The sequence below is a fragment of the Muntiacus reevesi genome, chromosome 1 (genome assembly GCF_963930625.1).
Source record: "Muntiacus reevesi chromosome 1, mMunRee1.1, whole genome shotgun sequence".
Classification (NCBI taxonomy): Eukaryota; Metazoa; Chordata; class Mammalia; order Artiodactyla; family Cervidae; genus Muntiacus; species Muntiacus reevesi.
In genome coordinates, this window is record NC_089249.1 from 44,313,654 (window position 1) to 44,331,745 (window position 18,092).

Genomic DNA, 18,092 nt, shown 5'->3' on the forward strand with positions numbered 1-18,092 from the left:
TTCCTGAAATTGTATAGGAGGCAAATGATTTCTGCTGTCACAGTAAATTAGATTTCATTTTACTCTAAGTGGGGTCTTTGTTATAAGGACAGAACGATAAGAATCTTACATGTCTCAGCTCCTTTTTGTCAGAAATGAGAGATTAAGTAAAAGTATTTTTAACTTAGCATGTATTTGATGAGAGTCTGCTTTATGGTAACATGTTGTTCTAGGAATGGTAGATAAGTGGTAGAAAAGTAATATAATAATAATTAGTGAAAATTTCCTTCCTGTAAGTCCCAAGACACTTTCACATCCATTGTCTCTAGGGAACAAGCTAGTCCACATTTCAGGGAATTTGCAGACCTAGGACAGAGATTGTCTTTAGATTCACCAGGTTTAAGACAAGTATCCTCTCCAGAAACTTGGTGACATTTACCTGTGAACTTTGTCTTCTTGATATCCTTATAACATGAGTAGTAAAGGGGTTGTTTTTATCTGGAGTACACAAAAGAGGTTGAGGTCTAGAGATGACTGGGGATTTACCCAGACAACAACAGCAAGCACAAGTAGAGTGTTAAATTCCATGTAAGATGCTATTCTCAGCAAATTTACATACATGGATAATCTCATCCTCAAACAATATTTTGAAGCAAATTCTATGATTAGTTTCAAGGAGGAAATTGAGGCACTGAGAGATGTAGTTAAAAGTGCTGGAGTGTTAGTCTCAGGGATCCAGATCATGAGTCTTTTTTTTTCTTTCTCTTAAAATTGGAGTGTAATAGCTTTAGAAAGTTGGGTTAGTTTCTGCTGTACAGTGAGGTGACTCAGCCACATGTACACATATATCCTTGCCCCTTTGAGCCTTCCTCCCACCCCACCCCCCATTTCACCCAACTAGGTCATTACAGAGCCTCAAGCAGAGCTCCTCGTGTTACACAGTAGCTTCCCACTAGACACCGTTTGACTCATGGTAGTGCAGATATGTCAATACTACTCTCTCAGTTCCTCCCACCCTCTCCTTTTCAACCCTGTGTCCACAAGTTTGTTTTCTACACCTGTGTCTCTATTCCTTCCTACCCTGCAAATAGCTTCAGCAGTATCAGTTTTCTAGATTCCATATGCATGCATTAATATCGGTTATTTGATTTTCTCTTTCTGACTTACTTCACTGTATATAACAGTTCACTGCAGCAACTATTTTAGCCAGGACAAGGAAGCAAACTAGATGTCCATCAACAGATGAATGGATAAAGATGTGGTATGTACATACAAAGGAATATTATTCAGCCATAGAAAGGAATGAAATTGAGTCATCTGTAGTAGTGTGGATGAACCTGGAGTCTGTCATACAGGTCATGAGTCATTTGATTTGTGAGCAGTGGGGATGGTCAGTAAGAGGTAGAAAGGAATCACAGTTCTTTTATTTTTGTAGTTTTTTTAAAAACATTTTTAATTGAAGGATAATTGTTTTACAGTGTTGTGTTGATTTCTGCCATACAACAACATGAATCAGCCACAAGCATATGTGAACCTGAACCTTCCTCCCACCCACCTCATCCTATCCTACCTCTCTAGGTTTTCACCGAGCGCCAGGTTGAGCTCCCTGTTTACACAGCAACTTCCCACCACTGTCTTATTTCACACATGGGTCACAGCTCTTCTTTACTGGAGACATGCTGCCGTGCCAGCCTGACTGTTCCTTCCACATACATGTAGCTCTGGCTGTTCTTCTCTCCAGTAAAATTCTGCAGTCCTAAGAACGGCTTTGTCTTATAGGCAGCAGATAGCAGCCTATTATCCTTCCAATTTGAAAATCCATGTCACTGTCTTTCCATCCTACCAGTCGATAACATAATGCCTGGCAAGCCCAGCAAATGCATAGAAAGATTTTGCAAACAGTGAGATCACATTTATTCATTTATTAAAAAAAGATATCAGTTTGCTAAAATTGCATCATCTCGCCAGTGATTTATTGATTTTTCTGTAGAGTTTACAGTCACTCTAAATTAAAAAAAAAAATAGACAGAGAGAGAAAGAAAAAAAAAGACAAATGGAAATGATTTTTCTTCAGCTTGTTCTCCACTCTTTACAGTTTTGTCCTCTGTTGCTCTAAACCAATTTTATCCTTGGTAATTAATTTGAACAGTGTCAAAGAAACATCTGGAAAGCATTGAGGGATATTACCAAGTGTAAAGGCAAGATAGGTTTTGTGTCCCAGGTAGCTGGTTTTACAGCCCTTGCACTGGTTTAGTTCTGCGCTGGCTCTTAGGTTCATTATTACAGGTTTTTGAAGGATCTGTTGCAAATATAATCATAATGGAGTGATCACTTTAAGCAAAATTTCTTTCAGGTGTAAGATCTTAGTGCATACTTCTCACAGATGAAATATTTCCAAATGCTGCAGTTTGCAGAAGAAAGGTCGTTGTCTCTGAGGTATCCACAGACCTGATTAGTTGACTGGGATCTCTGTCTTGGCAACCTGGAGTGGCAAGTCAGTGTATCTGAGGTTAGGTGTGGGCTCACAGAGATGTTCTTTGGGCAATAAAATGAGAGATGCACAGCTTTTTGTTTTAATCTGTCATCCTCTTGTGGTAGTTTTTCCCTCCTTATTCAATAACAGCTATTTTCTCAAAATAATATGTGCAAATATTATTTCAAAGAGCAGCATATTTTTAAAAATGCTTGAATACACAAAGATAGGCTCTAATTTCAAATCTCTTTTCTGACTCTTAATTTTCAAAATATGAAGGCACTGCTGACCAGTCTCCCCAGTTCTTTCTGAAATCTTACTGTGGGAATTGCTTAATTAGCACCTCTCCATTCAATGATACAAAGGATATGTACTTGATAATCACATATCATTCATTCAGACTTTCAGATTTTAATGTGAATGTGCTCGCGTGGGGCTGAGAAGAACTATTTAGAAGCCACGTAGCTACTCTTTATCTTGGCTTGGTTTCCAATCAGAAGCCTATGAAATTATCATGCTCATTATGCCTCCCGGAGGAAATGTAAGGTATAAGATAAAATGAATGGCTAATTTCCCGCCTGTGTCTAATTCTGGGAACATTTCCCTTAGAAACTTACAGGTCAGCGGAAGGAGAGGAGCCATCCTGCCAAAGCCAAGGTTGGTCGGGCCCGTTCTGTGACAGTCCTACCCAGTAGTCATAGTTTCTTTTGATCTTCTTCAGGCTGCCCATGATAAAGTTCTATAAGAAACAAGACTTGAACAATGAACCAAGGTTGGAGTGGTACTCCAGAACGAACAAAAGGCTAATAAACTACCGTGAAATAGAAGTGTGGTATTTTGCCTCTACAAATGTAACTGGAATTTGAAGGCTAGAAAGAGAGAGACTTTAAAGAAAGCATACTTTCCCCCTTATTGCTAAATGATCAAGGTGGTGTTAAAAACTATGAAAAAAATAGGCATCAGATATCAAGATAATTTTAATGGATTCAGAATTTGGCAGATAGTATATATATGTCTTTTCCAAGATACGTCAGTGTGAGAAATAGTTTAGAAGACTCCAGAAGTAACTTAACAGCAGGCATATTTTGTAGGAATAAATGCTTCTAACTTTTGTCACTTAATTTGCACAGAAAAATAGTGCAAACCCATAACTGTCATTAGTTAGTCCAAGTTGCTTTGGTTTATTACATATCCTTAACAAATTGCTCTATTATTCTTATAAAAATGAGCTTTGACTAATTACTGAATATAGCAGACATACATTTTTAATAAATTCAGAAATGTATAACTGTGCTTTCTACTTCACACATAATATATGGGTATAACAATTTCAAGGAAACATCTTACTCATTAAAATATTAGTAAATTAGGTTTAATGTCAATTAAACAGTTCATTTAACAAATGTTTATCTTCACAGATCTCTCCATTTCATGATGTCACCTCACTTTTTGTTCTTCTACTTTTCTTGATAATTATATAATTATTATAGTTTAGTATACCTCCCTAGAGTATTGAAATTTTAAATTAAAAAAAATTAAAAATATGTACAATCATAATGTGTGCATATCTGGGAGTGGATTAGCATGTTACAAAATGGAATTTCTCTTGCTCCCTCCCCTTTTTAATTAACAAATAACATAGAACAAACATTTTCTCTCTGATTTCTGAATAACCATCCTGTATTTTGCTTCTCCAATTAAAAGGAAAACAAGCCATGCCAATTCCTACTTTGAATGTTAAACCTTATTTTTCCCCAACAAATATACCATTGTTACAGAGTATTAAGGAATTCTATGAGAATCAGTCTTTTCATTTCATAGGTATTTTCAGAATGATATGAAATCATAAAGCAGTGTTTACCATTTCTTCTTTGCTCTCTATTTGCAGAAGATCAGAGCCCTTCTTCCAACAATCCTCTCTACTAGTGTGCCAAAATTTCCAGCTTTCAAAGACATAGTAACAACTTTCTCCATTCTGAATCCAGTTGCTTGGACAAGGGCTGCAGTTATAGGCTTCAAATATAAACATTTCATTAAAGTTATTGCAAAAATATTGGTAGCACATCTCTGCAAAAGAACCCCTTGTATTATTTCCAGTGAGGCTGAATTCTTTCCAATGGTCCCCAACTTTTTTGGCACCAGGAATCGGTTTCGTGGAAGGCAATTTTTCCATGGACCTGGGAGTAAGGCATGGTTTCAGGGTGATTCAAGCACATTACATTTATTATGCACTTTATTTTTATTATTATTACATCAACTCCTGCTCAGATCATCAGACATTAGATCCCATAGGTTGGGGACCCCTGCTTTAACCCAATGGCTCATATGATGCAGTTCTCAGCAATTTAAACTCCTTTGAAGCTGAATACTTTAAGATTTGTATAATTACTTCCAAATGCAATAGATCTCTAAGAGTTTAAGATAAAATTAATTTAGGAATATTTTGCCCAGATTGTTTCTCTTCTATAATAATTGATCTGATTATTTTATTTTTAGGTATCTTTCCTCCTTTTAACCTTGCATCATTTATAATCTTCACTTGTTTGCTTATTGTTTTGTGTTCATTAATATTATTGGCTCAATTTAGTTGAGAATGTACTGAGCCGTTAGGTGAGTAGAGTAATAAGCCTCAAGTTGATGTTTAAATTCTGAGAGTCAAGCATGAAAATGTTTCTCATATAATGGAGAGAACAAACAGTGCACCTTGAGGAGTGATTTTAAAATATGTAGGTGAGGAAAATTGAACAAGTGACTAACAGGTTTCATTTAGGACTTTGATATAACTAAGAAGTAAGTCTTAAAGTTTTACCAGTTTTACAGAACTTAAGAAAAAATGTATTCATGAAAGAAGGATGCTCAGATGTATAAAAGGGGAACCAAAGAGCAAGACTTTGACCAAGTGTTTCTAGCACAATTTTATAGAAGGACAGACTCTGATACTTTCAGAACTGTAGTCTCCGGGGAAAAGCCTTCTACTTAGGGTCACAAATAGTTCATTGTCAGTTTCCATGGCCCAGATGTCAAATTATTTAGGGTTCTTCTTCAATATCCTTTGAGAACAACTCTAATCAGTATCCTGAATATTACTAAAGTTATAGCATAAGCAGTGCTGACAATGGCAGTTGAAAGGCTGAGAACATGCTGGATTTGAATTAATCTCCAAAATGGATTTTGTCACTGATTTAAGTGATCATGTGACTGAGCAACTACACTACAACAACGCTGATTAAGTAAGGTTGATGATTCAGAGGCGGGCCTAATCCGTGCTTTCAGCAGTCCCTAAAATGCTGCATTTTTTTAAAACATTTACTTGACTAAATCTCAATTAGAAGGAACTACCTGGCTTACTGACAATTACTAAAATGATAGCCACTACAGAGAAGTTAATTTTCTAAATTTTATGTGTAGGTGTAAGAATGTGTGTTCAGTTGTACCCGACTCTTTGTGAACCCATGGACTGCAGCTCACCAGGCTCCTCTGTCCATAGAATTCTCCAGGCAAGAATACTGGAGATTCACACAAATTTGAATGATTGGATGAAACATAAAATGCTGCTTTTTTTGTTTAATCTTTCCTATTCATCTCACACATTATGTTTTGACATTTGACTGTATATTTTCCTTTTTTTCTATTTCGTGGAACCTCAGTATTTTCCACATACTATTAATGTAATGTGGGCTTCCCAGGTGGTGTTAGTGGTAAAGAATTAGCCTACAATGCAACAGATGCAGAAGTGAGTTCAAACCCTGAGTCAGGAAGATTCCTCTGGACGAGGGAATGGCAACCCACTCCAGTATTCTTGCTTGAAGAATCCCATGGACAGAGGAGTCTGGCGGGCTAAAGTCCATGCAGTCACAAAGAATTGGACACCACTGAAGTTACTTAGCATTGATGTATGTATAAATGACATTGAACTGAAGAGCAGATCAAGAGTATCTCTCTCCTGTTTTTGATGAAATCTTGACTATAATTTATAGAGAAATATCTGTTGTGTAGGTTTTTTGTTTTTTGATTTGCTGTTGTTATTTTGAGGAACTGGTGTATACATTGGTATCTGCACAGGGAAAATTGATTTTATATCAATTACCTGAACTGAAAGAATTCTGCATTAAGGTTTGGCAATATGTCATCTGTAGGTTGGGGCTTCTCTTCCACTCTGTGAAGTTGAGCAGTGCTCTCTCCTGTTGGATGAGCTTTTCTTGCTGCTTCATTATAGTAGTGGACATCTGAAACACTTCAAACAATAACAACCATTTCTGATAAAATACTGACACATAACAAAATAAACCTTTAATGCAGACTGAAGAGAACTACATATTACTCATTATATTTATGATTAAAAGCTACAAAGGATGTCTATTTAGGTGTTCTGCCCATTTTTTATTGTGTTGTTCACTTTTTGATGTTGAGCTACGTGAGCTATTTGTATATTTTGAAGATCAATCCCCTTATTGGTTGCTTGATTTGCAAATATTTTCTCCCATTCTTAGGGCTGTCTTTTAGTCTCATATATGTCTTTCTTTGCTGTGCAAAAGCTTTTAAATCTCCTCTGTTTATTTTTGTTTTTATTTTCATTACTTTAGAAGGTGGGTCAAAAAAGATCTTATGGTCTATGTCAAAGACTGTTTTTGCCAATGTCTTCCTCTAAGTTTTACATTGTCCAGCCATACATTTAGGTCTTTAATCCATTTTGAGTTTATTTTTGTGTATGGTGTTAGAGTATGCTCTTATTTCATTCTTTTACACATAGCTGTCTGGTTTTCTCAGTGCCACTTATTGAAAAGACTGTCTTTTCTCTAGTGTATATTTTTGCCTCCTTTATCATAGATTAGGTGACCATAGGTTCATGGGTTTATCTCTGGGCTTTCTATCCATTGATCTATATTTCTGTTTTTGTGCCAGTACCATACTCTATTGATGACTGCAGCTTTGTGGTACAGTCTGAAGTCAGGGAGTCTGATTCCTCCAGCTCCATTTTTCCTTCTCAAGATTGCTTTGGCTACTTAGGGTCTTTTGTAGTTACATACAAATTGTAATTTTTTCTACTCTATGTTAGTACATAAAGAGCTTTCTCATTCTTTTTTATATTGGATTCTATTATATGGATATATCATGATTTATTTTAATAGTGCTTGATTGTCTTTTTGTAATCTTTTGTTATTGTAGAAAGAAATATTGTAATGAGGAACCTTAGTTATACATAGTCAGAAACAGAAAAATATATGAGAAATGAGAAAGCTCTTTATGTACTAACATAGTATCATGTCAAAAATACATTTTAAGTGATCAAATGAAAACCGAAAAACCATGTAAAAAGATTGTTATCATTTGTGTAAGTGTATTTTTAAGATAAGTTAATAGGTCAAAGTTTTGTGCATTTACATTGCATTAGATATTTCCAAATTGCCTTCCATGTATCCTGATGCAAGTTGCATATGTTTGAATCTCCTTGACTTTTACATTACTACCACACTCACAATTCTGACACTTCTGTTCACCAAATTTATTGTTCCCATTCCACCCCACCCCCTTGCCCTGCTCCACAACACCAGTTGGGTGTCCTATAATTTGATTTAATTCTGACACTATCTTCCTTGAAATAGCGTCAGTTTCCAGAGGTTGAGAGCTCAGTCCCAAAGACTGCTCCCCACCTCAAATGCTAATGCAAGTAGTAGATCCCCAGGTTAACATGACTTCTTTTTGATTTGGCTACAAATCAGAAGTTTTCATGACTCCCTCCTGGGTTCTGTTCATTTGCTACAGCAGTTAGTTCATCACCAGCTAATTCCGCCTAGATGGAGAAATGATTTGACAAGGCATACAATACATAAGAATTATCTAGACAATTACTCTTCATCACTGTCTTTCCAAGTATATTCTTTGTGCTAGCATAAGTGACAATAAAGGTTCTTGGTCTTTTTTCTGGAACCTGTGGTTCTGTAATTGTTACATTTTATAAAAAATTCATTTGCTGTATATAAAAGCATATCTTCACTTTGAACTGAAAGAGAAAAAGAAATGTGGCAAAATATTGGCCCAAGTAAAGTTGTCACATTTGTCTTAAACATACTACATTGTACCTTGTCTAATATAAACTGAAAAGTTCATAATAAAATAATCTGTATAATTTAGAATCAATGTATATTAGAAAAGGAAGAGCATAGTACTGAAAACCGTCAAATTGCATGCTTTGGCATATTGACATAATTCATAAATGGGATCATAATATAAGCAATTATTTGCATAGTTTTTCCCAAAGAGAACTATGGTATTAGATTTGAGATAAACAGCTTGCCGTTGAACGTTAAAAGTTATCAGTGGCATCCGAGTGCTTTAGAGAGTTATAGCTAATGAATGTTCCATAACTTAAATAAGGAAGTCATTATTTTATATCATTTATATTCATTTAGGTGTTTCTTTTTTTTAATTTATTTATTTTAATTGGAGGCTAGTTACTTTACAATATTGTATTGGTTTTGCCATACATTGACTTGAAACTGGTGTACATGTGTTCCCCATCCTGAACCCCCTCCCACCTCCCTCCCCATCTCATCCCTCTTGAAAGAGACACGTGCACCCCAATGTTCATCACAGCATTGTTTATAATAGCCAGGACCTGGAAGCAACCCATCAGCAGATGAATGGATAAGAAAGCTGTGGTACATATACACAATGGAATGTTACTCAGCCATTAAAAAGAATACATTTGAATCAGTTCTAACGAGGTGGATGAAACTGGAGCCCATTATACAGAGTGAAGTAAGCCAGAAAGAAAAACACCAATAGGGTATACTAATGCATATATATGGAATTTAGAAAGATGGTAACAATAACCCTGTATGCGAGACAGCAAAAGAGACAGAGATGTATAGAACAGTCTTTTGGACTCTGTGGGAGAGGGTGAGTGTGGGGTGATTTGGGAGAACAGCATTGAAACATGTATACTATCATATGTGAAATGAATCACCAGTCCAGGCTCGATGCATGATACAGGGTGTTAGGGGCTGGTGCATTTAGGCATTTCTAATTGATTTATTTATCAATTTATAGGTTATGAAGTTCCAGTTAAAAAGATATGCATACTTCTATGTAATGCTACATGTAGTATGTAACTTATCTATCTATAGATTATTTTGAAGATATCTTTTTATACTTACATTTGATGCCCAAGAAAATGGAGGCTGCTAATGAGCCAATGCAGAATATACACAAGATCACCATCACAAGACACCATACTCCTAAACAAGGAATAGAGGCAATGAAATTGATTTAGAGAAAGTAGGGGAAAGAAGTGGGTCAAGAAAGGACTAAACTGAGTAAAATGAGGAGGTAACATTGTAAATGTGTATAACAGAAAAAGGTGAACTCAAACTCTTTGAAATGCAAGTCATAACGTGGAAAAATGCCAGCTTGGACAGCTTTCACGACATCTTCTCTTATCCTTGTATGACACCACCAGCTCAGTACCTTGGTAGATGGATTCTCTTCCAACAGTCTTTTAGAGACGATGGCAAATTAGGCAGTAGGCTTTAATTTTTGACAGTAAAAGGGCTGTTTCCAGGACTTCTTGGCAGTTTAGGGGTTCAGAGGGCTTCTCTGGTGGTTCAGAGGCAAATGCGGGAGGCCCAGATTCGATCGCTGGGTCAGGAAGATCCTCTGGAGAAAGGAATGGCAACCCCCTCCAGTATTCTTGCCTGAAGAATTCCCTGGACAGAGGAGCCTGGTGGGCTACAGTCTATGGGGTCTTAAAGAGTCAAACACGACTGAACTACTAATGCTTTCAATTTCAGTGGTTAAGCATCCTCTTGCCAATATAGGGGACACAGGTTCGACCCCTGGTCTGGGAAGATCCCACATGCCACGGAGCAACTAAACTCCACACGGCAATTCCTGAGGCTGTGCCCTAGAGCCCGGGCTCCACAAGAGAAACCACTGCAGTGAGAAGCCCGCACACCGCAAGGAGAAAGCAGCTCCCACTCGTCACAGCGGGACAAAGTCCACGTGCAGCAAGGAAGACCCAAACCAGATAGTAAATAAATAAATAAAGTAATTAATTTTAAAAAGCTGTCTCCAATCTCCTCATCTTTGGTCGGTGTCATCTGAGCATGATTGATTCAAAGGTATTTCCCTTTGAACGTATGATTTTGGATAAGGAACGTTTTAAAATTAATTTTGCAACAATTCAGGGAGGGAAAATGAATGAGCGATTTGTTATATTCTTAATGCTAGTGAGAGGAAAAAAAGCATACAATTTACCTCTGGATAATGGCATAGGCTGAATAATGATTCTGCTCAAAATGCCCAAAATGCCTATATTCTAATCTCTGGAACCGATAAATGTTTCCTTATGAGGAGAAGGAGACTTTAAATGTATAATTAAGTAAAGGATCTTTGAATGGGGAGATCATCCTATTTTATCTGGCCCTTATAAATGAGACATAGATCAGAAGAACAGACTACCATGTAATAAAGGAAGCCAAGACACATTTGAAGATGTGCCGCTGTAGCTGAAGATGGAAAAGGAGCCACAGGTTAAGGAAAGCAAGGATGCAACTCTAGAAATTGGAGAAGACGGGAAATGGTTTGTCCCCTAGAGTAGTAGTGTTCCCCAATCTTTTGGCCCCAGGGACTGGCTTCATGGAAAACAGTTTTTCCATGGACCAAGAAAGTGGGGATGGTTTTGGGATGATTCAAGTTCATTACATTTGTTGTGCACTTTATTTCTATTATTATTGTATCAGCTCCAGTTCAAATCATCAGTCATTAGTTCCTAGAACTTGGGGACCCCTCCCCTAGAGCCTCTCTATGGAAGGTAGCCCCACAACACCTTGGTTTCAATCCAGCAGAATCCACTTTGGACTTCTGATCTCTAGGACTAGAAGAAAATAAAGCTATGTTGTATTATGCCCCTAAATCTGTGGTAATTTACTACCTAAGCAAAAGGAAACTGATATAAATATTTTATATTAAAGGCGGAGCTGACCCAGACTGATAAGTGTTTGCCACTTTTCTCAACCTATGTTTTCTCTTTTATTTCTTAGTATTCAGATAATTTACAGGATGCTTTTTATGTGGGAGTTAAAATTACACAAACTATGTGAGTTCTTTCACTTCTTTTCCAAACCCAGGAATTCTTTGTCTTTCCAGCAAGAGAGGGAGAGAGAGAGAAACCCAATGTACTACATATTTGTCAAGTCCATTTCTCTTTTCCTTTTTCAACTCTACTTAATCCTCCTCCACTTTTTATCATTTTTAATATTAGCATATTTTGCATATTATTATACTTTTAAGTGGGTTATCTCAGATTATAAATATCACCTTGGGCTCATCATAGAACAGGAAAGAAGAAAACCCATAAACCACAAAGTCTTAGTGTAAATAGTTAGAACTGGTTACCTGAATTTTTGGTGGAAGACAAATGTTTCTGATAAGGGTTTGATGTTGGAGTATCCCACTGAAGAGAGGTGTATGTTTCATCCTCCTGCATGTCTGGGATGCTTTGATGGATAAGGCAATCCACATGAGAGGCTGAGATAAATTCTTGTTTTGTAGTCAGGAGCAGATTAATGCAAGAACTGAAATTAGCTACCTTTTCACACCCTTGGGAAAACAAGTTGAGTTTAAGGAATAGAATAGATGCATCTTCATTCAGAAAGTAGAAGTTTATGAAGTTTTAGCCAAAGCATAACTTGGTAAAGAAGGAAATGAGAAAGAAACTGAACCAATATGGCCAGTTACAGAATAGATTATTGCTCTGGTTTCTACAATGTAGCAGATGTTGAAGGTAATAGTACTGGATTATTGTCAAGATGAAAAGGACAGAGAATGAGCTTATATTTGGGTTAGAATGTGAAGATGAGGATGACCTTGATAGCAAAGAATGAGGTTAACTCACATTGGGCAAACCAGCATGGAAAGAGTTGTACATTACTGTATGTTTTTAAACAAGGAAGCTGGGAAGGGATTTAATCCCTAAAATAAATGTACACACTATATATTAGTTGGGGTGATGCAGTTGCTGTGACAAGTAAACCTCAAAATAATTATTGTTTAACACAAAGTTTACTTCTCACTTACATAATATTTTGTTGCCTAGTCCAAGCTCACTCTGCTCACCACACAACAGGCCTATTAAATGAGAGATGAAGTATCGAGGCAATGAATAGGAGAAGATGGCAGACAAATGTCTCAAAATAACCATCTTATGGGGACTTAATACCAGGTTATTTTATAGAACAGATGGGATGGGGATGAGGAGGTAAAATAGAAAAGGCCATCAATCTTACAAACATTTCCTGGAATGGCCAGTCTCTGTGGAGTGAGCGTGGGGGGTGTGTTAATTTCTTCCTTCCTGTAGTCATTCACAGGTGGACAGGGTCCCGAACAAAGGTATTTTGGTTTAACTTTTAGGCAGAGGGGCAGGGTTCCCCAAGGCAGGTTATTATGTGTAGGTAATAGTACTTTACCTACTAAAATAGTATCCTTTTTTTTGTCTTTGATCATTGCTATTTTAATCTTAGACTCAACAAACATATGCATTTACTATTGTGCTATTTCAGTTGTTTCCCTGTGGAGGAGAGGGAGGCTAGGGAAGGAGGAGATATGTGTATGGTTGATTGGCATTGTTGTATGGCAGAAACCAACACAACATCATAAAAATTTTTTAAATATTTTAAAAAGTAAAAAAAAATTCAGCAAAGGGGTGGGGGGAAACAGAGAAAGAGAATACATTATTCTTGGAAAAAAAAAAAGGTATCCTTTTAGTGAACAAAACAACAGGAAGCAAAGGTTAAAGTAAAAGATAACAGATCTGGCATGGAGTAAAATCTCCCCTGTAGCAATTTTAGCTCCAGTAATCCTGGTTAATGGGCTTCCCAGGTGACTCAGTGGTAAAGAACCCACTTGCCAATGCAGGAGACACAGGAGATGCGGGTTTGACCCCTCATCCAGGAAGATCCCCTGCAGAAGAAAATGGCAACCCATCCAGTATTCTTACCTGAAAAACCCAATGGACAGAGGAGCCTGGTTACTATAGTCCATGGGATCACAAAGAGTCAGACACGACTTAGTGATCGAACAACGACAAATCCTAGTTAATGGGTAGTTTTCTTCTGAATGTAGCCCTGCTCCTTCCATCTTGTGAGTGATTTAACTGTCCTACTTCTAGCCATTGGATAGAAAAGGAGAAGCTGGAAAATGTACAACCACTTCTTAAAAGTCACGACCTTGAAGTACTGGGTATCACATTCACATCCACTAATAATGTCCGTGTTTGGTTCTAAAGGTTGGGCCAGATCAACATAATTTTTGCCTGGCTGGCAAGATTTCTGTAGTAACTTCATTGCAGAAGGGAAGCATGAATTATTTAATGGATGGAGGGTTGTTTCTGCCACATCCTGTGACTACAGTATTGGTATTGAGAAACTTGATACTTTCATCATCATTCGTATATTGGCCATTTGTCCTCATGGCCAAAAGTCATGTCTTAGTAATTTACAGTCTGCAAATCCCAACTATCTGCAAAATTCTCTTTTGTTTCAGTGTCTCACTGGATCAATCATTGATCTCTGTAACAGAAGAAACTAAAGGGCACACTCCAGGGGTCATCTAAGGGCAGTTAGCAAGGACACTTTTATAAAGTTTTGGGAAGGATTAAGGGACTCATTAGAAAAGACCCTGATCCTGGAAATGACTGAAAGCAAGAGAAGAGGGCAACAGAGGATGAGATGGTTGGATGGCATCACTGGCTCAATGGACATGAGTTTGAGCAAACTCAGAGAGATAATGAAGGATTGGGAAGCCTGGAGTGCTGCAGTTCATGGATCGCAAAGAGTCAGACACGATTTAGTGGCTGAAAAACCACAGCAACAAGGGAACCAAAAACGGGGGTGAAATATACATTGGTGAGTTATGATCATTCCTGGGCCCAAAAGATTAAGGAAAGGGTGTTTGTTGGAACTTTGTGACCTATCTGATAAGGTCACGGCCTAAGATATAGAATGTGCAGCCTTTGCCAAACCACAGCATGATAGGAGAAAGCCAGTGGAATAAACACCAGGATCATTCTCCCCTTTCAGCCCATGAACATTGCTGCTGCTAAGTCACTTCGGTCGAGTCCGACTCTGTGCGACCCCATAGAGGGCAACCCACCAGGCTTCCCCCGTTCCTGGGATTCTCCAGGCAAGAACACTGGAGTGGGTTGCTATTTCCTTCCCCAATGATTGAAAGTGAAAAGTGAAAGTGAAGTCGCTCAGTCGTGTCCGACTCTTAGCAACCCCATGGACTGCTGCCCACCAGGCTTCCCCCGTCCCTGGGATTCTCCAGGCAATAACACTGGAATGGGGATGAACATTGCTAGTACCTCCCAAAAGTTGAATTAACTGTAAATCAGAGGCCAAGTTCGCCCAGATATTACTGTATATTTGAGCTCTGCCTCCCAAGGTGTATGATGGGACCAAGAGCATCTCCAGAGCAAAAGGAGAATATTCAGCAAATTCTCCAAATATTTCGTATGATTTTTATGTGACCTGAGATTCTGACATAGAAAATAATGTGATTTAACTCCCTTCCATCTTTTCAATGGGGTAGTTTCTATCTTGAGGTAACAAAGAGGAAGAAACAATAAATATAAAAAATATGCATTAAGAGTCATGTCAGGAATGAAGAAATGAAACTTCAGTGACAGACACTAATTTCCAGGGGCTCTCAAATTTTATCTTCACTAAATATCAGATCTAGTTTGTTCCCAATATGGTATATTCTCTGATAAATCTCTTTGGGAAAAACACTGGGCTCTCTTAACCAAAGATTAATATGCTACTTTTATTACTTTTAATGTTTTTAATCATACTGTCTTATTTATTGTTCCAAGTACTGTTTTGAAGGTCTTTTACATGCATTACTTTGATTTTCACAACAGCTCTGTGAAATAGTTACTATTACTAGTATGTTGCAACTAAACTGCAAGTAGAGGCTTGGACAAGTCAAAATATTTACCCAAATTCATTCATGCATTAAGTGGAAGAGTTAGTATATAAACTAGGTGAGCTGATCACAGAAACTGTGCTACTAAAATCCAAGCTATTCTGACTTCATGTAAAGATAAATGTGGTATGAGTATCAGATACAAAGAATCTTTGTAGGTATGGTTTTATTGGTTTACATTTTTTAATTATAATTTTTCCATCCACTAAAATATTATTCTTTACAATTCAGTCATATATAGTGATATAAAATCTGTGCTTTTCCATTGGGGAGAGATAAAACACTAAATTGCAGAGATGTGGCTGATCTTTGGAACTAATAATTTGGTTTTCTAAATTATTAGTTCCAATTTGTACTCTCTAAATGGACAAGTGAAAAGAGGAAAATAATTACGTTATGCTCCAAAGCCAAATCTCAAGATATTTGAAGTAGCAGCAGAGTCCTTAGTATTTCTCTTTTTCCTCAGTGTCCCTCCCCCTGCCAAATCTGCTTGTTTATTGATTGTTTAAAGCAAAACAGTCAAGTGTCTTTGGATGTCGGTGGTGAGCGCTATAAGACTTACACATATTTGTTGAGTATTAATTATATGCTTGGTACTCTGCTCAATGCTTTACACACTATGTTAAGTGATCCTCACAATTACCTTATAAGTAGGGTAATAATATTAAACTCATTTCATGGATGATTAAACTGAGTTTTAAAGAGACTAACCAATTTATCAAAAGGCAGACAGGGAATAAGTTGTACAGTAGTGTTTCTCAAGATGTGTTAAAGGATATTTGTATCAGAATCAAGTTGGAACACTTATTAAAAACATAGGACTCTGGGTTATCACAGAGCACCAAGCTGAGTTCTCTGTTCCATATAACAGATGAGTGAAACTGGATGGGAGGGAGGCTCAAGAGGGAGGGAATACATACAGCTAATTCACTTCACTGTGCAGCAGAAACTAATACCACATTGTAAAGCAAGTGTTCTCCAATAAAACAAAACAAGAAACGGGACTCTTTCTTCTAAGCCTTCCCACTGCCTACCATAACTATTTGCGTTTGAACTCCTGCATGTTTTAACAAGCACCTTAGCTGAGATTTTGAGAATCATGCTCATAAATTTTAATACCACAAATTTAAGAGGAAAGAGTACCTTTAGAGAAACTCTGAAAAGAGATGAAAATTTTGCCTGTTATCCTGTTAAAGGGTGCCTCTCTCTCCACATATCTATAAATATTGCATGAATTACTCAGCAAAAACCAAACATAGGACTGTCAGGAAAAGAACTAGATAAAGTATTTGTGCTTGCTGTTCAACTAGCCTGGGAAATTTGCATTTACTCATTTTCAAGTCCCATTTTTTTCTTGCAAACTTTTTCTTCTCTTGGACAGAACATTATTGCTATTGAGTCTTACCAGAGGTAGACTTGGAATAGAAATTATATATTTGTATAGTGTTTTACTGATTGCTGTGCTTTCTAAGGAATTGTCTCAAACAATGAGAAGCAAATATTTTTGCTTTTTATGAGCCAGGAGCTTCATATGCTTGAATGCATAGAATAAAAATTAGGAACAACATTGTGCTTGCTTTCATGGCATTTCTGATATAATTAATGCTCTGAGGTTTTATTTTAGGTTGTAGGACTGTGAGGTATATGATGGGTGTTACCATATTTTTAAACATGAGAAAATGAAAGTTAAGAGGTACATGACTGGCCCATGTCTGTACTTGGGTGATCATGCCATCTAAATTACTCTCATTCCATCCATGTCTCTAAAGACTATCATATAGATCAAAGTAAGTCAGAAAGAGAAAAACAAATATTGTATATTAATGCATATATGTAGAATCTAGGAAAAAAGTATCAATGATCTTATTTGCAAAGCAGAAATAGAGACACGGATGTAGAGAACAAACATATGGACACTAATTGGGGAAACGGGGGGTGGGGTGAATAAAGGAAGATTGGAAGTGATGTATTTGCACTATTGATACTCTGTATAAAATAGATAACTATCGAGAACCTGCTCTGTAGCATGCGGAGCTCTGCTCAGTGCTCTGTGGCGACCTAAATGGGAAGGAAATCCAAAAAAGAGGGAACATAAGTCTATGTAGAGCTGACTCACTTTGCTGTCCAGCGGAAGCTAACACAACATTGTAAAGCAACTATCCCCCAATAAAAATTAATATAAAAATAAATAATTCTACTGATTCCAAATTTAGTACACTTTCTCTCACCTTATACTGTCCTTCAAACTTAGATATTTCACCCAGCTTAAGTCATTGAAGCCCTAACTTTTCTTGTTTCAATGTAAAATGCATGTATTTATGTCTGAAGATGCAGTGAATCATAGTATTAATATCTTGTGATAATTAGGAATGGAAAACAAGGAGAATGAAAATTAATGGGAACAGAACAATTGGGAAACAAATGATGGGTTCACATACTGGCTTCTGGATGTTTAAAGAAGGCACTAACCTGTTCCTCAGTATAAAGGGCTATATAAAGAAGGAACTGAGTGTTGTTGGTAGGATAGGTAATGCAAAGATGACTCCAAGCAGAAAAAAGGGAAAAATAGGCAATTCTGTGGCTAGTGGTTCCTTCGCCCAGATCTTTTATTGTACAATCAAGCACTTATCCGTGACGTTCTGCCCCTGTCTTTGCA

General features: G+C 37.2%; 1 protein-coding gene across 1 annotated transcript; it reads right to left on the bottom strand.

Moving 5' to 3' along the window:
* Nucleotides 1-1,833: 1,833 nt before the first annotated feature.
* On the bottom strand, nt 1,834-11,969 carry CLEC9A (C-type lectin domain containing 9A). Its single transcript, XM_065922700.1, has 6 exons — nt 11,849-11,969; nt 9,610-9,690; nt 6,540-6,686; nt 4,314-4,465; nt 3,070-3,191; nt 1,834-2,461 (listed from the first exon to the last, which is right to left on the bottom strand). The coding sequence occupies exons 1-6, from the start codon at nt 11,937-11,939 to the stop codon at nt 2,329-2,331; spliced, it is 726 nt and encodes a 241-aa protein (XP_065778772.1). The 5' UTR covers nt 11,940-11,969; the 3' UTR covers nt 1,834-2,328.
* Nucleotides 11,970-18,092: the final 6,123 nt, after the last annotated feature.

Coding starts and splice junctions, on each gene's coding strand:
- CLEC9A (XM_065922700.1), bottom strand. CDS start 11,939: ATGCAGGAGGATGAAACATACACCTCTCTTCAGTGGGATACTCCAACA. Junction 9,691..11,848: donor GTCTTCCACCAAAAATTCAG/GTAACCAGTTCT, acceptor TTCCTTGTTTAG/GAGTATGGTGTCTTGTGATG. Junction 6,687..9,609: donor CATTTTCTTGGGCATCAAAT/GTAAGTATAAAA, acceptor TATTGTTTGAAG/TGTTTCAGATGTCCACTACT.